Source organism: Pleurodeles waltl, chromosome 5, assembly GCF_031143425.1.
Source record: "Pleurodeles waltl isolate 20211129_DDA chromosome 5, aPleWal1.hap1.20221129, whole genome shotgun sequence".
Classification (NCBI taxonomy): Eukaryota; Metazoa; Chordata; class Amphibia; order Caudata; family Salamandridae; genus Pleurodeles; species Pleurodeles waltl.
In genome coordinates, this window is record NC_090444.1 from 84,665,751 (window position 1) to 84,689,720 (window position 23,970).

The 23,970-nt window shown below is 44.0% G+C and overlaps 1 protein-coding gene across 1 annotated transcript in view; it reads right to left on the reverse strand.

Moving 5' to 3' along the window:
* Nucleotides 1-5,692: 5,692 nt before the first annotated feature.
* KIF3C (kinesin family member 3C) overlaps nt 5,693-23,970 on the reverse strand; it is a 249,396-nt gene continuing 231,118 nt past the window's right edge. The window contains exons 6-8 of the mRNA XM_069233654.1: nt 20,683-20,794; nt 19,610-19,785; nt 5,693-8,922 (exon numbers count right to left, since the gene is read on the reverse strand). Coding sequence (XP_069089755.1) covers nt 8,829-8,922; nt 19,610-19,785; nt 20,683-20,794 — 382 coding nt within the window. The 3' untranslated portion in view covers nt 5,693-8,828. The remainder of the gene's footprint in view (nt 8,923-19,609; nt 19,786-20,682; nt 20,795-23,970) is intronic.

The window sequence follows — 23,970 nt, forward strand, 5'->3', positions numbered from 1 at the left end:
GTGAACACCCTAGGGGCGCTGGTAAGGCTGAAGGGGAGCACGGAAAACTAAAAAAATGCTCTTAGCCAATCTTGGACCGCAGGCAACATCTGTGGGACTGCTGGGCAGGCTTATGAAAGTATGTGTCCTGCAGGTCCAAGGCTACCATCCAGTTGCCCAATACAGGGAAGAGAGAACCTGGGACACAAATTGAGCGTTTTGAATGTTTTCCTCTGGAGGAAGACAGTCAGAGGACAAAGATTTAAAATAGGATGAAGGCCTCCATTCTCCAGCATGAGTAAAAAGTGGGAGTAATAACCTGTCCCTATTCCTGAGTCTGGAACCCTCTCAATGGCCCCTTTGGAGATTCTAGCTCACAGCTCTTGCAGTAAGATGGGCTGGTGTTCCCTTGAAAGCTGCTATGCTGTGGGAGGAAGCTGTGGTGGGTCAGAAAGGAACAGTAAGGGCACAGCCCTGCTGGACAATCTGGAGGACCCATCCATCAGATGTGATGGATTGCCACCATGAGAGAAAAAGTTAAAGTCTGCATCCAATAGGGTGGTTGTACGCGGCTAAGGGTGGACTAGAGCCGCTATGATGCTCACATCACAGGGGAGAGGGACAAGGAAGATCTGTGCTCCTGACGACCTGTGCATTGCTTGTCTGATTCCCATTCCCAGCCACAAAAGATGGGGGTGACTGCAATGGTGGCGTGGGACCCTCGAGCTACCTGTATGCCAACCGTCGGGCATTGCCTTGAAAAGGCCGAAACTGACGGAGTGCCTGGCAGGGGATGAGAGGCCCAAAGAATGTGCCATGGCTCGACTTTCCTTAAATTGTTGCAAGGCAGTCAGCTTTTTCACCAAATAGGCGAGATCCATCAAAAGTCATACCCATAAGAGATGCCTGCCATCACCTCAGGAGCCCACAGGTTGTATTCGCGCCTGGCACACCACGCTAGTGCTGACTGCTCACCCCAATCGGTAGCATCCAGGCCGGCACAGATCACATATTTGGTTGAATCCTGGCTATTTTGAGTGGTTTGAACCAAGGAGGCTATAAACTCTTCAGGGACTGCGAACAAGATCTCACCGCCCATGTCCCAGACAGCATGTGTGTAATGGACTAGTAAACAAACTGCATTGACCAACCTCAAGGCTAAGCTGGCAGAAGAGAACATATGTTTCACGAATGCCTCAATCCTTTTGATTCCCTGTCCAGGATGTTGTGGGGAATGAATTAGGATTTGCGTTGTTGGTGGAAGCTTGGTCCATCAAACTCTCAGAAGTACGATGCTGCATATGAAAATCAGGCTTTCCAGTCTGTGGCATCTGTCTACCTGCCTACTCACCAGCAGACAAGACAAAGTGCCAATCACAATGTCACTTAGGGCTTAATAAGAGCGCAGGGGTGCAGACTGCATGCCCTCAGTAAGGAAGTTTGTCTTAACTTCAATGTAGGGCCGCTGTAGATCCATGGCCTCAGAAGCTTGTCTAATTACTACAGTACTGCATCTGCATCATCTCGGCTGTCTAGGTGTCCAAGGATCAAGGTATCTTGCAAGATTCTGCATTTCCCAGAGCTCAGAAGATACTGCAGAATGCCTATAGGTGTGGGCTGTCAGTCACCTTCACCTGATGCTGCTTGATCTCCAGCTCCTGGGCTCCTGGCTGTTCCTTGATCCTTTAGCTTCAAAATGGCTCTCACCTGTCTGAGAGCCTGCCGCTACCTTTTAAAGCTCCTCCACTGCCAGTGCACTTCGGGTTTTAGTTTTCTTTTCCTTTTTTATAGCAGCTGCTTCTTGTTTTTTTCCTGACTTTCCCAATCCACTATGTTTTCTATCTGTAATGTTGCAACAAAGCTGTGTTCCTTTGCTCCCTCCACTTGCTGATCCTGGTTCTTCATCCCTGAAGAATTCCACTCTTAGGCTCCAGATTCCTGGTCTTCTTTACCCCAATGAAGACTTCGTCTAGCAAGGAGTTTATTTACATGTTTGACTCTTTCCTCCAGGTTCTGAAGGGTAATTGCTTCCCACATATTCCAGTGAGAGGTGACACTGTGGCTTCTGGAAACGGCCAACCGTACCTCAGACAGCGGAAGACCAGGCCCCGGATTATGGGTATGCGTCCAGACCCGCACACACAGCAAAGGAAACACTCTCTTCTGCTGGTGGTCCAAGGGGGCAAATATGCAACATGGCCTACATAGTCCTTGGCTTGTTGCAGCATTGCAGATTTCTTCGGGAACTCGATGTGCATTTGGATCAAATCAAGAAGGGCTCCGCAAATGAGGATTTGGAGCGTCATCGAATAGCACTTGACACCCACATAATTTCTCTTTATGTGGTGAGATGGGGTTGAGTCCAGGTTCGCCTTCTTATGTTTCTTCTTTGATTTGGATACCAGATGATGGGAACGAGACTTACTCAAGTTTGATGATTTCTTTCGATGTTCAGCAACGTACAGCTTCACTTCATGGACCGCATTGCCTTCCGGGGAATGAGAGCACGCTCATTGCATGACTTGGACTAGTGCCCCCAGCCCACACACCAAAGGCACACTTTATGTTGGTCTGTTACCCACATCAGTTTTCGACAGTCACACCACGGTTTAAATCCTATAGTCCATCTCCTGCAAGATCTGGATAGAGTCAGTGAAGCATTCTGATGCTGGGTCCTCTGAGATCCGAGGTTCCAGTGCAAGGCCTGTATGAGCCATCTGGAACTCAGAATGAGAAGAATGCACAAGGAGGCCAGGAGGTCATGAAGCCTCCGAGCCATCCTCACCGAAACCCAGGACTGACCCTGAAACATCAGGATTAAATACTGAATGTCCTGGGGTCACTACAGCAGAGGAAAGGAGCTTAATGCTACCATGTCGAGAATTGACCCAATTAATGGAAGTTTTTGTGTGGTACAGGAATATGTGTACCACAGCCTCTGAAGATGGGCAGTAACCACCTCCAGAGGCATGAGTGGCAGTGGTAAACCAAAGGGAAGCAAAATAACTTGAAAGTGTTCCCCATGTTGACCCACCTATGAATCTGCGGATGGGAATATGGTGTCCTACAAGACCATGGACGCAATCACGTCTCCCCAGTCTAGAGTAGACAGGACCTGACCAGAGTGAGCATTTTAACCCTTTCCTACCCAAGAAATGCATTCATTGAACAGAGGTCCAAAACAGGCCTTAGGCCTTTGTGATTCTTTGGAACAAAGAAGTCATATTAGAGCATCCTCCTCCTCCTCTCTCTGAGTCCGATGTCCTTCTATGGCACCTTTGGACAACGCTGAGGCCACTGATCACACTATGTGGGCCTTGATAAGGATCTGATGCTCTAACACTTACCAATAAGACACTCAAAGCTAGATCCCGTCTGGCCATTAAACCAGAGATCCTCCACTTCCCTGTCCTGCGGAGACCCTGGAAACATTGGGGTCGAAACATGTCGACAACTTTGCCCAGGGGTACCAGGCTTTAAAGACTCCTAAGGGATACCCATCACAAAAAGACATTCATCCAAGGGCTGGGAACTATGGTACAGCCCACGTCCTATTCTTATGTTACGGTTTTTCATATGGTTTGAAAGGCTTAACATTCTGAGAAATTAGAACTATAGTTTTCTGGATTGTGGTCTTTGTATTTATTAATATTATTACATTTGTATCTTGTTTACAAAATATTGGTGATGATTGACTATACATCACACATGGGCATTGAGGTTGCTAATGCTACACCGGGTGATGATTGGTCTATTGGTTTTTTGAGTATGCTATCAATAATATGGGACTGTGTATGGCCCAATGCCATGTTACTTTAATTGCTTTTACATTGGTATTGAAGTAACTTAATTGCTTGTCCTCTTGATCATGTAATTAATTGTCTTGGTCATTAAAGGTTGATACTTTTAAGAACTAGTACATGAGGTATATATATTTATTTGCTTTTTTGTAATTTCATAGTGTGTCCTTGGCATGGATCGGGCTGACTTTGGGGTCAGAGATCAGCATAAGGATTGTATCATCGATCGCATTGATGGGAGTCGGTGCTAGTATGGAAGGAAGTGGTTTAGATCTTGGCAATTCAGTACCAGAACAAACCTTCTCAATGTCCAGTCCTTGACAGTCTTCAGCATGAGAATGGTAAGACCTTTAGGCTGCTAAGGAATGACTTAAATTTGCTCACCTATGAAATCTAAGGATTGCGCGTTGAATCTCCGGGATTTGATCTAGTCTTAGGGTTAATTCCTTTGCAATGTTTGTTCCTCGGAGTGTACACCATTAAGAACATTTTTCACACCAACTACATTTATAATGTAACCTGAAAATGTTTTCATATTTTCCATTTATGCTAATCTTTTTTTAAATAACATAGTTGAAACTTCTTCATGGTAGACAGGCTACACCCAATATCTACTGTGCCAACAATCCCTTCCTCCAGGGGACTGGGTGTGCACAAATTTGAAAAAGCACATTCGAGGCTCATCATCACTCCCACTTGTGTCTGCAACTCTTTTAAGAATATAATGCAATAAAGACTACACAAAACAAAAAAAATGGAGTCCATTGGAAATCTCTAGAAGCTAGTATCACATTCAGGATGTAATGAAAAAATCTATGCTCTTGTTAAATACATTAGACTCACAGAGATATCAAATCTTAGTTTTCAGTGCTATTGAGGTTGAAATATTTCTATTATTTGTGGCAGTTGCAGAAGTGAGCTAGTTCAGCTGATGAAACGGTTTGAAAAACAACGTTGTAACCACTTGGTGCATAGGTATATTTGATATCAGACAGGGCCGGACTGGCTGTAGCGGGCACCGGGCGTTTTCCTGGGAGGCTCGAACGGTGGGGGACGGTTTTGCAGTGATGCGGGGCCAGTTTTGTGACTGGGGGCGGTTTTGCAGAGGTGCTGCTTTATTGGCTCCCGGTAACAAAAGCAGCAGCAAGCTCGAACTTGCAACACGTGCCCCCACCCCCCGACCCGGAGGCTGGTTCGACAAAATTGCCAGGGCTGCTTTGGGTTCCCAGTCCGCCCTGATATCAGGGAAACTCAAACTTTTTATTCTCTTTTTCTGTGGGTGGCAGAGATACACCAAAAAGTATAATATGGGCCTAAGGGCCTGATTTAAGGTGCGGTTCTGCTATCAGGGTCGCCCTGACGGAAGAGCCGCACTCTACATTCAGAGATGCCCGCTGCCCTAGCGGGCATCTCTTACACTGGCAGTAGTGGGTCCTGTCAATACAATGAAAGTGTGCCACCAAGCAGAGGGATTTTCTTTTGGAAAAAAAAATGATGACCCCCTTCATCATTGGAGCCTTCTCCCTTGGTGTGTGGGTCATTGAAATGTCTTCGCTTTCACTTACCGCCATGTTTTGAATGGCATTATGACAAAGTTTAAACTTGCCATTTGCTTGCCCACTCTAAATATGGGGGGTGTACAAATGGCAATGCCACAGACATCCTTTACTCCGTCAGGCGGCCGGAGACTTATGTCAACCACACAGACAGAGCAGTCTCTGCTGCTGACATACTGAAGGGCTGCCCGACTCTAAATGAGGTGGGCAGATTTTTAGTACAGCAGGAAAAATACTCCTTCGCTGTTGTTACAGAGTACCGTTTCTGCCACACTTACCTCAAGCCCAAACACCAAACCTGACACTCACAAACACTTCAGCAGCAGTGACCATTGAACACAACACAGTAGTCGCTGGTTGGTGCTTACAGGCTTCTATTCGTTACAATCAATGGACAGCGAATAGCTCACTTGTTCCCCATATGTTAACTGGTGCGGGACAGAGGATATTGCATATCACATAGTGTTAAACATGTTGCACATTTTTATAGATAACTCTGTAATTACATCAGGATTGCATGGCCAGAATAACGTCATCACAATAAGTTGTACTTTTGTGCCAAACATTTATAAGACCAAGTTTAACCTCTCCACTGTTTTCATGACAGTGACCTGCAGTCATAGGAATTGGCCTGAAAAAATGTAGTTTTTAGGTTTACATTTGGGAGCTCTCTTTTGTTTGTCTAACCCTCTAACTAGGTACACAGGTACTACTGCTAGACAAATACTGTAGCCAAGCAGGGAAACAGCCTGAAAGATAGAAAGGGATAACAATAGATTGTTGATGTGGCTGGTGAAGACACAGGGATTCATCAATGAATGGCTAAATGAATCAGTAGATGGATTGACAGATCAATCCACAGATGAACAGAGTTGGAGAGGTACACAGGGACATCAACGCTTGGGTGGTTAGACAGTGAGACAAGTCACAGTGCTTGTGAAAGAGAGAAGGGAAGAGAGAGAGGACATGATAGGGAGAGAGACAGATGCAGAAGAGGAAACATCTGCTGAGAGAACTAAACTAATAGTTATCCAGATACTGATTGGCCTTAAGAGTCTCTTTGTAAAAAGGGACAAGTATCTGTTGTTTACAGAGATTAACACGGCCAATCAAATTTATTTAGAGTTTACATTGCCATGCTGAGATTGTTAACTGGATGAAAAAAGCAGGTTTTGGTTCCTGAATGAGAATGCAAGTTTTCTTCTCTTTTCTTTGCTTAACATGTTCACGAATACTTGCAGATTACATATTCCACATTAGGTCCGGTAACTTTCCTTTGATATATTTTAAGTATGACCATTTGCTGGATCAGATCAAGCATAAGTCACCCTTGGTTCGGGCACCATGTGCCTGCCAAAAAAGTTCAAAGGTGAAAGAGGCGGGCTATATAATTCAGAATAGATATTCCCCTGGTCCTCTGGACAATTGGCTAATGGGCATCTGTATCATATTTCCTCAAACAATTCGTAACCTGAGGCAACTCGTTGGCTCAACTACAACTTTAAAAACAGCTACTGTTTTCATCACTTAATGGTACGGACAGAAAACCAAGCCAATTAACTTTCCTCCTGTGAGTGCATTCAAGAAGATCTGCATCCTACAGGAAAACCCTATGCTTAAACCTCCGACTTCACTCCTTACATCATTTCATCCCTGGTAATTCTGAACCACTCAACAGACTGAATTCCTATGACGACAGATCTAGCACTTTTGGGGTAACCATGTTTAGTATTGAAGCAGCTCTTGGCACACAAGTCAAGTCCTTTTTGTCAGGTATTTGTACGTTAAACTCCAGCGTGTACAGGTTTGGCATATTCAACAGTATAATAACTATGAGCTCATTAAGACAGCACTTCAAATCACAAACATCCCAAACATTCTGCAATTATCACTCTCATCCTTATCCTTGTTGTCTTCCTTCAGATGAACTATCTGATCGAACGTCCTCCATGTCAGGGTCTCCATTCCTCATCAAATCAACACCCCTGAAAACAGACAACCTCATCACCACACCTTATATGGTATGTTCTAGTTCACATAGCTTTCAAACCTGTGTCATATTGTTGATGTGTTGCTGTGTGATCTATTTTAGTACATAAATCATCCTTTCCTTTGGTGGTGCCTGCCGCTGAATGCATGTAATTGATTTCTAGCTATGGGTTTCTGCAGCCACGCTTGCCGCCGAGTCGAGAGACCCTTACACACCTTATACCATCTTGTGATTATCCATCAACATAAGCACTGAAAGAGGCTGCCATCAGCCAACGCTGGAGGTTCTGTGCTTCAATAGCTTAATAGAAACATTCCAGGCTGTGGCCCAAAACGAGAGTTGCCCTGTATGGCAGTGTATTCTTCGTATCACGTATCCATGCAGCCAGCAAACAAAGGCAGGAGAGAAAGAAACAGATTTTCAACCATAGTTGATTTTCAGCATCAGTTAGTGCTTTCTTGCTCCCGGCTGTGCCAGCATCCAGGGTTCTAATGTGTACCTATTTCAACTACTTCAATCTTCGCACTCGCATGTCATCTTATGTTCCACAGAAGCCTTATTATGGTTAGCTGACCTGCACGGAAGGGTGTGAGTGCCTTTTATTCTTGAAGAATGAAAGTTAATCTTTGATTCACTGCGCATCAGATCCAAGGCAATGACTTCATCGAGGAACAGCAGCTGGAGAGTCTTTACTCTCTCATTGGAGGGATTATTTTCAGTTTTTCAGGTGAAACATTCAGATGAATATATTCCTTCATGAGGCACAGGCAATGCAGGCTCATTTCCCAGATGGATCGCCCAGATGTATATGTTCCTTGGCAAGGCTTAAGTAATGCAGGGGTGTTTCCCAGATGGAACACGCAGATGCATATGTGTCTTGGAGAGGCACAGGCAATGCAGGCTCATTTCCCAGATGGATCGCCCAGATGTATATGTTCCTTGGCAAGGCTTAAGTAATGCAGGGGTGTTTCCCAGATGGAACACGCAGATGCATATGTGTCTTGGAGAGGCACAGGCAAGGCAGGTGCTGTTTGGTGCTTTTACGCTGCGTGCCTCCTCCCCAAATCTTGCAGCAATTGCAGGAGATATTGGCTGCTTGTTTGTAGCTCTTAGTAGATAAACACCAATGATACGCTGAAGGAGAAAATGACATCAGAGGAAAAGACATACCAGTGTCCGCCTTCGAATAATTCAGAGAAACTGCTTACGTCTTGCACACCGACTGAAATTAAAGCCAAGTGCACTTGCAAACAATGGACAGAAAGTTTCACATAGATATTCTTATAAATACATATATTAAATAAATAAAGGGACAGACCCCTGCAATGGACATTCAAGTCCCTGAGGGCTATCTCGCGCTCTCTGAAAAAAACAGGAAACTCATGGAGGCGAAAAGAAAACCATGTTCCAGGGGGGCTGGTTCTCCTTTGCCCCGCGCCCCGCTGGAAAGCGGCACCGCAGTTGCAGTGGTGGAACGAACTCTGATAGGGCAGAGTGCCGGTATCACTCATGATTTGGTGCCAGGGTGGGTCGTTGGGAACTGGAGGACAGCGACACATGTGTTGCAGAAGATGGCAGCTGCCGGGGTTGTTGGCACCTGCAATTACAGAAAGAGAGAAAACAGCATGATATATAGACACAGTCCCTCCAGGTGATCCATTATAAAAGATATATATGAGTTGCGCATCACCAACATGAATATGCTGCCCATACGCTAGCGTGTAAAGCTATATACGGTGGAGTGGTGTCACACTATCATCTCTCCCAGCGGGGTAGAAAAGTGTCACCCCTATGTAGGTCTTTTTTTACTTTTTTATTAATGGGTGTGTATACAAAACACAAAAGCAAAACGTGCAGAACATAACTGGTGTAAACTAAATGAGGACACAAAAACTAAAAAAAAAAAAGAGTAAAAAGAAAAAATCTCTAGGAAAGAAAAAAAACTTTAATGAGCCAAGTAGCTTACAAATGGTGGTCATTTTGGAATAAATGTTTAAGGTGAAGGTACTTTTGTTACCATCATACGTTTTAAGGCATATTTAGACCATCTCCAATGGGACCAACGAGAGTCTTGCCAATTCTGGGCTACCCCGGCTCTAACCAAGTAATCCACATTCAGCCAAACAAGAAGGCGGTAAAGAGTTTATTCACAGTATCATCGTTTTGCACATGCGTGTATGTTAATATGCCATCAAACTCATGACTTACAAAAATCTCATGCTAATGCAGTTGACGAGCTGGACAGGCAGCCTAAATCTGCAACAAATTGCCACCCTCATATGAGCAATGACCCCAGTTAAGTAGTTTTGGAAGGCTGAAGACCTCTAGCTACTGTCTGGAATTGTTGCAACTTTAAGTTAGGCCGTTTCAGAGGTCCTACAGCATAGGGTATGGTGATAGGGACAATTTCTCCAAGGTCCAATGTCTGCGTCACCCTTAAATTGGTCAACAGCATCCTTGTTCTAAGTGCTACAACAAAAGGGCAGCTATCAGTACCATTGGATAATTGGGATGGCGTACAGGCCCTTACTTGACGATATTGACAAATTATTCTCTAAGCAAACAATGTGAGGTCACAAAGAGATGCATCAATACTAGGGATGTCATTAAGGTCTCAAAAGTTGTACCCAGTGCGTGGAATGCACGCATCTCACAATCAACCAATAGATTCAACAATGGGTTCAGAGACGTAGCTTCTGCCACATACGTAAGAGTAACATTAAAGAGGGGGATAACACTTAAAAAGATGTTTGCAGACACCTTGGATATCCTGAAATAAAAGGTCAAGTGCTGGTCTAATTTAAGTGCTGGTCTAATTATGCCACAAGGCCAGATACTGAAGTGTGGGCAACCCTTGTACCGACTGCAGCCTAAATATACCAGCAGGTTTGGAATACGTAGCCCTTCCAACCTGCTTAGACAGCTATAGCCATGTGTAGACCGTATGCGATGCCACTAATGACACAGGGCAGCGGGAATTCGATTTGTTTCAAAACTGAAGCCAATGTGGGTCAAGGTGTAGAAATGAACAGATAAAGGAACTGAAGCGAGATGGACATTTTGACTAATTTAACCCTCACCAATTTGGACACAGAAAGATTTCTCCAGATTCTATAAAGCCGATAAATTTCCCAAAGCCTGGGATTACAACTCATGGATCAAAATTACTCCAGGGTATTTTGCATTGAGCTAGTAAAACAAATGGGGACTGAGGGCCTGATTTAGAACTCAGCGGATGAGTTTCTCCGTCACCACGGTGAGGGCTATCCTGTCCACCGAAATCTAAATCCCATTATGTCCTTTGGGATTTGGATTTAGATGGGAGTAACCCATCTGACGAGTTCTAAATCAGGCCCTAAGTAATTGATTAATTTTTAGGCTTTTACCAGAGTAAATATAAAAGAGTAAAGGGATTCTCTGTAATGCCTCCAAAGTTTGTAAACGGACTGTGATCGTTACTGCAAGATCATCACATCAAACACCATAATTTGAGATGTTGATCTCAGTACAAAAATAGATGTAAAACCTTAATTATGTGCTATGGAATGAAGATGCACCATTCTGAATAATGAAAGGGCACATGCAAAGGAAACCTACTTTCCCTTTCTAGAGGTAACTTCTATCAAGGTGAAAGACTGAATTCTTGGTCTGGTGAGAAGTGTGAGATAAAATGCAGGTCTACAGCAGGAGATCAAAGCTCGTATGATACAGCTTGCGGAACTCTACAACGTATAGCCCTAAGCCCGCCGTGGGACACGGAACACACATTTCCATAGTCACACTCTGGCAATCAGTTCAATTACAAGTCGCATCATTAAAGTTGAAGCAGAGACATGGTCTGCACTGAATTCCAATAATTCATTGTTCATGTAGCACTCACAGCCACTGCTTTGGATGCAAATTAAACTCTTCACAAGGTCCAAATGAGAACAGGAAAGACACATTTGTCTTTGGTATGTAATATTCTCTTAAAAGCTCACATCTCACTTGTTGTTCCATCTGCCAGCCTGCAGTTAGACCCTCTGGTCACACCTTCTGCTAATCCAACCTGGGGCAGCACAGTTGTTGCAACTTGGACAGTGTGATCCCTGTCCTTGCTGCTTTTATATCAAAGGGATTGAACAGATGTCACATTAGTTTTCCCTCTTCGTCAAACAATAAAGAAAGAAACACTTGTCATCCACGCAAGCGGTCTGCAGCCATCCACATATGCCGCCTTAAAATTCCCTTCATCGTACCCACAAAGTTATAAATGTGGGGGGAAATCTGCGTTATTTGAGCATTTGACACATTTTACATCTGAAAAGCCTAAATGTCTGCGTCTATGATTTCTGTCTTGATTGGGGAAACATTCACAGAGATCTGGACTGGCTCTAGAAAATCCTAAAGTTGAACAATGAGGAACAATTCCGCAAAATACCCGCCGACTGCTCTGCGTGTTATTCTGGACTGCATCACTGTTAGCAACTCTGCTCTCTCCTGGGACCCTGCACAACCTCAGGTGATTGGTAAGTCATTTTTACTCTCCTACACTATGGGACACCAGAGAAAGTGTGACAATATGGTCACATCCCTTAAAAAACCTGAGGCAAAGAGCGCTGTGGTCTGTGATCCCACATCAATTTCTAGATAACTTCAGTCGGGATACTCACACCAGTGTTAATGATTCCAATAATGCCATGATCGCCAACATAGTGAACAATGAAGGGCCACCAGCCTGACAATGACAACTACATATAGAAAGAAAATCATTGGACTCTGAGCACTAAACCCTAGGGGAACTGGAAAGGCTGTGAGGAAAGAACCAGTTCCTTTGGCAATGTATGCGAGCCTAGAGCCATGCCCAACAAAAGTGTCTGACAAGCACAACTAAACTGCCTACAAAAGCAGAGCTTTGGGGTAAGAACATGTTCTCTTTCAAGTTGTGATTAAATTACTAGCTATGCCTAATGCCATCCACCCTGCACAAGTAAAAGTGTGCCGAATTCATAAATAGACATCACAGACAAAATCAATCACATCAGGGCAAATTTCCAAACCTCGCCAGCTACTAGTGATGCCACCGCAATCCACAAAAATTACTATTTCCCACTAATATTAAAATATGGTCTCAATGATGTCTTGATAAATAAAGACCTGTGACATATGCAAGTGATAGAAAGAAAGCTGTCAAACTACGTCAGAGCTAACCCTCTACAACCCCCCCTTAATACTCTGAAAATTTTGGTCCCTCCTATGTCTCTCACTGCGTGAAACGGGGTACACCTCTAATGCAGACAACGTAATTCAAGCCTCTGTCCCCGTCAGCCGACCGCGGTATCAACTTCACTGCCTTGTCACTCTACTTATATAAGCTATGCTGAGTAACGTACTGAGGTCCTGACATTATTCAGACTACGTAGACATCATTGATCACTTGTTTCTAATAACTCAAGAGGATTCGCCCATGGCCTGTCCATAGGGATTCACTCTTCGTCTCAGTTCATCCTTTCCTTGAACAAGTTCCTACATCTCTTCCCTGCTTTTCAGAAGGCCATAGCCTTCCCCCTTAATGTTGCCTTGTAGGCTTCTCATACAGTCCATGGCTAAGGCTTGAAATATTCCTCTATCATTAGCTTCTGGTGCTTTACAAATTCCGCATCTAGCAACAGGAAGACACTGAAAGCACCACATTCCTAGTGGTAAGTGGCCACTGGTTGCGACTGTCATTGGTAAAGCAAACAATCAGTTGTCCTTTTCCACAAAGCCAAAAAAATGCCAACTGTGCATAAATTCCTAACTACTTCCCAGGCTGTAGAAGGTAATCTAGTCTTGGCCTTAAGGCAGAAAGGGAAAAGTATACAAACTCAACAAGGATGCAGCAAGGTTGCCTGGCCGGTGCGTTTGTCAGTCTTCACAACAGAAAACAGGAACGAGGAGCCATAGGTTAGCTGAAGAAGACTGAATGAAGGTTGCAGAAGCCAGTCCATTTTCAAAAGAGACATTTGCAGTTGTTTAAAGACTATAAAATGGAAAATTGGACAGGATTGGAAGTGACCTTGGATTTCTAAATTTAAAGTGGTGGTGAAAGTGCCACCAATGTTATCCATTGACTTTCCAGAGACAGGAGCGCTTCTGAAGGTCTGTGCTATGTTATGTCAAGTACTTGCAAACTGAGGAGTTTTATGGCATTAAGAGAAATAGGGGCAGCAGGCCGCAAGCAAGATTATTAGGTCAGATATTGTGAGAAAAGCCACATTTCAGAGACTGCGGAAAGGAAAGCAAATCATAGGTTTTCCTTTGGAAAAGATGAGGAGTATTCAGGAAGAAGGGCACTAATCTGGAGAAAGAAGATCTGTCCATGTTTATACTGAAAGCGGGGTACAGCCAGGAACACCCAATCCACACATGTCAAGGTCTGGATTCTGAGAAGGTCTGTTGAGTTCCTTCTTGACTTCCCAATGAATGAGACATTCTGTCCAGCAGGCACGATTCCATCCTGCACAAAGTAGTATCCACGGACGGTGTCATGTCTACCTAATAGGGTACCAGTTAGAATAGAAAAACACAGAGGGTAAAAAAACCTCCTTGGCAGACTTCTAACTCTTGACTAGAGATGAAAATCATCACTGAAATGATTAGCAAGGAACCAAAGACAGCATTAAAGAAGAGAAAAGAGCCAGAGACAATATGCAGAAGTCAAATTTAGTAGAAGTTTAAACTGCAGGAAGCAAAAAATTAGAGACAAAATTAGTACCAAAAGGGAGAAGAACAAAATGAAAAATCAGGGGACTAGTTAGTTGCAACCTATCTTCTTCTTGGGATTGCCTCCTCCATATATGCCTCAAACACGAACACGAACTGGCATCACAAGGAAAATGCTCTATTCACCGTGTGTTAGGAACCTTTGATAACATCTGATGAACACTACACCATCTTGGAAAGGGCTATTTATAAGGTGTGTCCAGGCCCCTTTCCTGGAAGTGATGGCATTCGTTTGGCAACTAAAAAAGCCCAAGTTTGAAATCCTTTATGTCGCACTGAATTCTGCAGTCCCACCTCTGCCCTTTGTTCTGCAACGCATATACCTAGAGGAACAGCCTTCTGGGTGACCACGAGCTTGGGGATGCTCAAAACAATTCAGATGGCGAGTACATCCTTCAATGTGCTCAGTGTGGTGTCCAACAATGTGTTGTCGGTTATCACATGGAGTGCTTCCTCTTCTTAATCTATAAGGTTTGGTCAATGCTTAATTTGTAAATAAGAAGGTGCCGGTGCCCAAAGCCTTCCTCTTAAACACGTGGATGCTGCAATTAAATGTGTTAACACGGTATACTGAGACAGCGTAATCCTGAAGCCGTCTCGGGCCTCTTCAATCGATTTACAGCCACTCCGTGCCCTTTCAGCTCACTCTTGCAGTTTTCTACTTTCTACCTTTCTGATGCTTTTTCGGTTTTTCCCTGCCTCTGTCTGCCCCATATTTGTCTTTTGCTTGCAGCAAATGCTTGAGACCGAAGAATAAGCCCCGGCCCTCAAAAATAAGTGCCAGTGCTCAGCACCGGAAACAACAAGCACAAATTAAGCACTGGGTTTGGTACTGCTCTTGGCACAGATCTCAGCACAGTAACAAAACAGCAAAAATGATGGTCAGGAGAATATCTGTTTCTACAGCCTTGATGGCCCGTGTACGGCACTTGACGAGATACCGGCATTGACAGGAAACCATTTTAGGGATTGCAGAAGAAGAGGCATGAGAGTATCTTGATTCTCCCAGAACGGTTCTACTAGATAATTCAGAATTTCCTGGAGACATTTTAAAAGCAATTTGGAGGTACCTCAATTAAAGCAGTTGAGGTTCATTGTTGATAATAATGGGCTCCATAAGGGTTGCGTGCCCTCGTCAGCAAAGTAGGCAAAACTTTGACAGCAGAATCCAACTTAAAGGGACTGATGCTCTCCACACAGGTGCAGTGTGAACATGTTGAAAACCCATATATGAGATTGGAAATGGTTGAGCAATAAGATCCAGAGTTTTGCCAAAAAGGGTTCCAAGGTTTATGCAGAGGAAAAGGGAGTGATGTGAGGATGGCTTCTTGGAGCAATGCTCTTTAATGAATTCATACGTTTAGTGAAGAAGGGCTGGAGCATATGGGAGAGCCTACAATGATCTGTCTTGGTGGAAGGAGGAAAAACATAGCATTGTTAACTTGAGGGGCCATTAGAAGCGAGTGATGTGAATATTGAGGCCTACTTTGGCATTTTGTTCAGATTTATGTGGCCCACATCTGCAGATGGATGAATAAAGACATATGCCGGTCGATGGACTAAAAGGGTGAATAGCTTAATTCACAAATCCTCTGACAAGAGGCACAAGATTCTAATCCTCTCCATGCTCAGGATAACCATGATGGTCCATAGGAGACACACAGGAGGGTTCTGCAACTCAACTGTATAAAAGGTCCTGGGCCAGTTGTGGCGACCCAGTCCTACAGTTCCACGGAGCATGCAGAAAATGGCTGGTATTCTTTGAAAATAAATCTTAAAACATGACCAATTCAAGAGGAAGAAAAGTGAAAATACAGAATTATTTGGGGAAAAATAGAACGCTGAAGCAATGCAAGTTTTTGACATTCATAAAAATAGAATAGTGTCAATAAAAACCAACAAAGTCAAGGGTTACATGTAAGGGTTGGTGTTGAGGTAGGTGTGGAGGTAAATATATGAGGCAGGTGCCTGAAAAGAGTTAGGTAGGGGATGAAGTACAGATGTGAAGAGAGAGTTATGGGCAGAAGCGTGTTTGGGTATGGAGCCAGGTGTAGTGGCAGAAGCTGGTTTAGAGGTTGTTGCAGAGGAGATCCAGATGTTGGTTCATGGGAAAATGTGTAGGTAGCAGTAGGTAGAGGAGAAGGTTTAGAGGCAGAAGAAGTTACAGCGGTGGGTGTACGGCTAGATCCAGATGTTAGGTAGCGGTAGGGGAAGATCTATAGATGTAGTAGAAGAGGAATGGGTAGAGATGGATTTAGAAGTACAGATGGGTGTAATGGTAGGGACAGGTCTAGAGGTAGGGGCAGAGTAGGGCCAGATATAGGTGTGGAGGAAAGTGTAAATGTATTAGTAGGTATTGAGGTAGATTTAGCGGCAGATGAGGGTGTATAGATTAGGGTAGAGACAAATCCAGACGTAGGGCTCAGGTACTGATAGGTGCAGAATTTGTAAGGTTGGGGTTAGGGCTGATGAAATATTTGTGCCATTATGTTTTTTTAACTGTGTGATCTTCATTCTTGCTAACCTAATACATATCAACACTCACCACCCAGTACGTACCCTTCACATTGAGTTACACATTGTTGTATTCCTACATTTCTCATGCTCTCCCATCCAAGGCATTCACATGTAAAGCTGTGGAGTTTATTTGCCACCAATGGCCACTGAGAAAAAAAATCAACTCAAGCCTGGAGCTGTTATGGCCTTCTCTTCCGACTTCCACCTTGGAACCGTGTACCGAGAGGGGCTGCAGGCAGGGATCTTATTCCCATGTCTTGAAGACCCAACACGAGATCTCAACTAAGGTTTAATACCTTCTCTACTGGGAATGTAACCCTGCTGTACTGGGTGTTTATCCCTGCTCTATTGGGTGTTTATCCTTGCTTTGCTGGGTGTTTATCCCTGCTCTACTGGGTATTTATTCATGCTGTACTGGGAGTTTAACCCAGCTCTACTGGGTGTTTATCCCTGCTCCTCTGGGTGTTTATCTCTGCTCTACTGGGTATTTATCCCTGCTTTACTGGGTATTTATCACAGCTCTACTGTGTGTTTATTCCAGCTCTACTGGCTATTTATCCCTGGTCTACTGGCTATTTATGCCTTCTCTACTTGGTGTTTATCTCTGCTCTACTGGGTATTTTTCCCTGCTTTACTGGGTATTTTCCCTGCTTTACCGGGTATTTATCCCAACTCTACTGTGTGTTTATTCCAGCTCTACTGGCTATTTATCCCTGCTCTAGTGAGTATATGTCCCTGCTCTACTTGGTGTTTATCTGTGTTCTACTAGGTATTTATTCCTGCTCTGCTGGGTGTCTATCCCTTCTCTACTAGGTATTTATTCCTGCTCTGCTGGGTGTCTATCCCTTCTCTACTAGGTATTTATCCCTGCTCCTCTGGGTGTGTAACCTTGTTCTACTGGGTATCTATCCCTGCTCTACTGGGTGTTTATCCCTACTCGCTTGAGACTGGGTATTAATGATTATTGTTCATGTTTGATTCAAGCAGTTTCCAGATGACACAATGTGGTTATTTTGACAAACCTTTGGATTCCCTTATGCTCTTCGTTTCTTGAGCGGTTCTACGCTATCGTGTATTGTTTTTCTGTGCACCCAATCGTGTCTTGAAGTTTGGCAGACCCACCAAATGGAGAAGAAGGAGCCGCTTACGGAGACTTGGACTCACGTGTGTCAGTATAGCACTTTGGAAACTGGGGCACAGTGTCTTAGGATGTAGGGAGCTTGAATCGCACACACTGGGTGCAGGGGCTGGGGCAAAGTGTACCTTGGTGCAGGGAGTACGGGTATTGTATGCTCGGCTGCAGCAATCTCGGGTATAGCTTCCTTGAGGGCAGGGACAGTGAAAAGACCTTGTGTATAAAGTGCTTGTGCGCATGCAGCTCTGTTTTGTGTGATTGGGTGCAGGAGGCGTGATAATTATGGTGTATTTATGAATTCACCCTATAAAACCAATGGACTGAATCCCATCCTCTATCAATCTGCCCCTTGAATGTCCTATAGGACAACTCAGATATTTGTGTCATACCTCCTTCCCTTCCCACTAAGGATGTCCTTGCCATGCCCTAAATCTTAATAAACTTCTGGGGGCGGCCCCAACTTCACACACCTCTCTTTCCACAGGAACACCACAGCAGAGAGTGTTATCCACCTTTGGCAACCCAAAGTGCCCACTCGCTGTGTGCCACCGAGCAATCCTAAGGTCTGCGCCACACACAACTTCTTGTACCGGTCTGCTACTCTAGATCGCTAGTGTGTGTGCCAGGTTAGCCTCAAACACATCAGCTCTAGAAGCACCTCCTCGCATCTGTCCAAGATCTACTGCACTTTAACTCATTCCCAGACCATGTGCATAAAGTCCCCCCATTTCACACATTTGAAACATTTAGGGCTGCTCACCCACTCCATTATAGGGTGTTTCCATTTGTGTGTGGGATATCTCACAAAGGGAGCGTAATTGTGCCAGCCTTATTTGCATTTCCTGGAAAAGCACATGAACACCTCATTCCAACCTTCCAGCACCCTGCCTCCTTTTCCCATTTTTCCAGGAGTTTTCATGGATTGTCCAGAGCATACACCATTAATGTTCTCTATACTCATGTAATTGGTTTTGGGGCTATTTTCCTACCATGGTTTCTAATGGAGATAAGTCTAGGATATTCGTGCCTTTATCCTGCCGGATGTCAGTGGGCGTAAATGTTGGGGAGTATCAGACACACAAAGACTGAGTGGTGAATCCATAAGACGCTGTTTATGAGAAAATGGCCAAACTATAACAATGACCATTGAGTTGTTTAAGAATCGGCAAAGCTAGGACATAGCTTTTGACTGGCCACGCACATGGTAAGATGGTGAGTTACTGCAGACAAGAGTCCAGAAAGCAGGTTTAGGAATAGGTCCATGATGGGTCTTTGGTCTAGCCGCCCATCGAGGTACTGCTTAACTTCTGGGGTGCGCTTAAGTCCTAGATTGTTCTTTAAACTGTGTAAGACACTACCTATCCTAGATGTAAAATGTTAAACACTCACAAATGTACCTGCTGAGAAATACCCACAGTCAATGGTGCCTCCCAACCAGAGACAGGATGCAACAGCAAAGTATACCTAAACAGTTCAATAAAGACTTATGACATACCAGATCAATAATCCACCTTAGGACACGTCTCAGAGTGGCAGATTGAGCTCAGAACAGCAAAAACATCTATCAACTAATAGAAAAGCTCAGAGTAAAGGAAAGGAAATGTGGTCTGGTGATTAAGTGGCAGACTTTGGAACCAGGAGGCCTTGGCTTGGATTCTGACTCACCCAAAATTTAAAATTGTGTAGTCCATCTCCTTGGGTTGTGAATCAATTTACGAAAAACTGCAAGTGCTTAGGAGCGACTCAGTATGCAGTTAACCATATTAAAAATATCAATTCGCTCAGTTTTTTCTATTAATTTATAAACAGGCTGACACCTCGGTATTCTGGCACCAACAATCCTTCATCCATGAAGCATTAAAAGCCATTGCCTAGGAAGAGTACTAACCAGGACCTAGACTTCCGGACTCTGGCCGCTGCGGGGCGCTCCATGAGGCTGTCAAGGCGCATTAGTCGCTCCAGGTGAAATCTGCGAGGGTCCTGTTCAAGCTGGTCCCTGGAGAAGTCCATCTCAAAGACAGTAGGAGGGGTGAGGTCCAGCTCCAGAAACATGATGTTTTCAGCCTTCACCACAACAATCAAAAGACAATATTATATTTGAACATTGACTGTACAGACAATCTCAGCTACTAGGATAACAATAATTTTATACAGTTACCCAAAGTAGGAGTATATGTTCATTAACCTATGCATCCAAGCGCCAAGCTTTTAACGTTATATTAATCCAGCAGTTTGTTGATCATTCCATTTATCAAACCATGCATCCATAGAGCCAAAACACACAAGAATCCAATCAGTACCTCATTCAATAATGCACCAACCATCGCCTAGAGATAGTTTCTTCTGCTGTGTCTGTGAGAGGTTAATTCACTTACTCATTCATTCCTTTACTGCCTTAGCTCTCGGGCCTTCCATTAATCCATATATTTATATAACAATACAACCATCCAGTTGTACAACTATCTAATCACCCATTCATGCATCCAATCACCAATTCATCTATTCAAGCACCCATTCATCCATCCCGTATCTATTCATCAATCTAGTAACCCATTCATCTATCCAAGAATCCATCCATCTATGCACTCACCCATCCAAGCATCATCCATGCCACCCCTCCATGCATCCAACCATGCAAACATCCAATCGTCCATTGATCTAACCAAGAAACCATTCATCCATCTATTGACGCACCTATTCAGTCATTACGCTACTGGGATAGCATGAAGACTAGCCTCACTGTCACTAGTCAGTGGATTCATACATCCAACTACCAGTGTGTCCACCCAAATACTCACCTATTTATCCATCCGTCTACTCGTCATTCACCTGTCCGCCCATTGACGCACAAGCCTACCCATCTCTATGTTCAATATTTAGCCAATTCACCATGCATTTCATCATCGATGTTTCTACCTGTGTGTCCTATCACTAGCCTCCACACATCATTTGAACCCTTACCCGATATCGTGGATGTGATCCCATTGCCATGGCAACCCTTGCAAACTGTGTGATGGGCCTTTTGTACCCCACGGCGGATGATGGCCTCTTCTTCATCTGGCTGCCGCCACCACTGCAAGGAGAAGAGACACATTAGAAGACGGAAGCTTTGAAGCAACATCCAGAAATCCGGTAGACATCCGCAAATTACCTGTTGGGCAAACATATGTGGTGCAAATCTTCGCCATAAGAATTGCACATGAAAGTTAAGGGTCCATCTATAAACTAACAGATCGCAGAAAACAATTCATCATCATTAGGTCCGGGTGAACTTTAATTTACGGTTGTTACACGAAATACCCACGATTACCTTCATTACGCAGGAGCAAGAAAACAAGACGAATGAATAGAACGTGAATGGCTGTTGTCCACCTCACATGAGATGTTGTGGTATTTCTTTGGCGTTTAATTTGTTCTTGTGTCCATTAATTTTGCACTAAAAATGTAGCGCAAAATATCGGACTGACATTTTATGCAGTAAGGTGTAAGTTTGCTTAAGTTTTTTGGCATATTGCATAATTACTTCAAAGGAAATTACGCAAGTTTCACACAGGCCTAAGATCAACAATGTACTTTAAAGAAGATTTTAGGGCATGGTACAGAGGGGGAAGATGCATTATACTTAAAGCCTATTGAAGATGATTTAATTGGAACAAACAATGGAATAGAATGAAAAGACTGATTTACAAGATATTGTTTTAGTTTAAAACTTTTGTCATCACGTGCAGCAGCATAGTGGAACGCCTGCGCATATGGTGGAATTGCAAATGGTGGGGCGCACAGCTGGGCTGACTTTGACAGGAAGGTGTAAAAAATAGGTTATTTTTGGATACACCCCGCTTTATTGTTTTACATAAAATAAAATACATATTAAACATTCTTCCAAAACAATATTTGAAGCAGCTGTAGGCCCAGGCCGTCCTCTTCGGTTGGTAGCGAGACAGCAGATCTTGTCTGAATAGTACTTTGGAGCCAAGAGCTTCTAACATGAGGAACATGAACCTATTTACTGTGGCCGCCTGCTGTGTTGTCACAGAAAGAGGAGTCTCCCATGATGCACTGGGGCGATTCAGAAAACTCTTTCCACCTTACATTATAATAGGGTGACCACCCGTCCGTAATGAAAGTCTTCACGGACAGCATTTGTCCGTAATTTTAGCCTTTCATCTAAAGGACAACGGAGGCAGGGCGAAATTAAGGGCAGATCAGTCTCCCCAGCTGGACTGAAAGGCTGGAAGTCTCCTGTGCTCTGAGGGAGGGGCACACAGATAAGAATCAGACCTTCTTGACAGGGGGTATCCTTCCCTACAGACATGCAAATGTGCCCAACTGGTAAATCTGCAAATAGAAAGGGGCTTGAAAACCTGCATTGACTTCACTAAAAGGAGTCACTTGAAGTTTTCTCGTGGCAAAGATACTTTTTTTAGAGAGGTATTGTAATGGTGTTTCAAAGTGAGCTGTGGGGTGTGTGGTTTTAGTGGAGTGTTATAACATTTTTTAGTACTAGGTATAAACTGTATATTATTCAAATCTGTATTTGAGAAGCACTTTTTTTTTATTTAACCGAAATGTATTTGTGCATTTTGTAGCAGCCTTTATTATGATGTAATTGTATTTTTCACAGTTCTTTCCGGTACCTCGGTACATCATAGTACTAACAAAAATTGGCAAAGTCAATAGGTCTCATCTACAAAAGAGTTATTGGCTTTGTTAATGTGTTTTAGCCATTAGCAATGTTGTACACCAGAATAGCTGCTGTTCAGCATGGGTTAAAGTTAGTGGCATAGTTGTGTGGAGTGGAGTAGAGTGGCATAGGAGCAGTGGTGTAGAGCCCAGTGGTGCAAAGTACCGTGCAGTGGGGTACAGTGCAGTTGTTTAGAGTGCGTTAGCATAGAGTGCAGTGGTTTAGAGTGCAGTGGCATGGAGTGGCTTGGGACAGAGTAGAGTGGCATAGAGTGCAGTGGAGTAGAGTGGCATACAATGGAGTAGCAGAGAGAGCAGTAGTGTAGAGTGGTGCAGTGGCATAGATTGCAGAGTAGACTGACGTTGCAGGGAGTGCAGTGGCGTAGTGTAGAGTGGTGCAGAATAGAGCAAAGTGCTGTAGAGTGGAGTGATGCAGAGTAGAGTGGCATAGAGTACAGTGGCATAGAATGCAGTAGTACATAGTACATTGGTGTATAGTACAGTGGTGGAGAGTGCAACACTGCAGAGTAGAGTGTCAGTGCAGTGATGTAGAGTGGAGTAGAGTGGCACAGAGAGCAGTGGCGTAGAGTACAGTGGTACAGAGTAGAGGGCAGTGGCGTACAGTGCAGTTGTTTAGAGTGCATTGGCGCAGAGTGCACGGGCATAGAGTGGCATGGGGTAGAGTTACATAGAGTGCAGTAGAGTAGTGTGGCATACAATAGAGTAGCAGAGAGTGCAGTAATGCAGAGTGGTGCAGTGTCAGTGCAGAGTAGACTCATGTGGCATAGAGTGCAGTGGTGTAGAGTGGTGCAGAGTGGAGTATTGTAGAGTGGAGTAGAGTAGAGTATAGTGCCTAGAGTGCAGTGGCACAGAGTAGAGTGCAGAGTAGAGTGTCAGTGCAGTGGTGTACAGGTTCTTGCAAGGCAAGAGAAAGCTGTGCATGATAACCCTGAATGGTGATCCGTAGAATGGTCAGTAGGAAACGATGAGCAGTGCATTAAGCCTTCCTTAAAAGTCTTTACTGGTAAACCCCATCTCATGCAGGGAGTTGGGCAGAAAGCCAGCGAGCCACCCATTGGACCTGTGCAGCTGAATATAGCATTCTAAGTCCAGAAGACCTAATCTACCCGCAGTCACAGTTAGCTTTAGAGTGGAAAGAGCTCCCGATGGCGCCGCAGCGACCAAATCAGATGTGTGGCCTGTCTGAAGAAGGAATGAAGAACAAGCAGGGGAAGGTTTGCAAAATAATACTATCATTGGGGTAGCACACCATCTTCGCTAGTGCCACATGGCCTCTACAGAAAGCAGAAGAGAAGACCAAAAAGCAAACTGGGCTTGGAGGGACCGTTCGCTCTGCCGAGATTTTCATCCTGGAAATCAGTGTAAGAATGGTAGATATTAATCACTAGGTATCAAAAGGTAACTGGTTCCCAGTTCAATCTGAGATCTAAATGTATATAAAGGCAAAAACAGTGCCATATGTCAAAGAAACACTAATTACATTTTAAAATTTGTAAATTTTGTTTGTGCAATTTACATCCCAAATATTTTGAAGATTCTATGTGT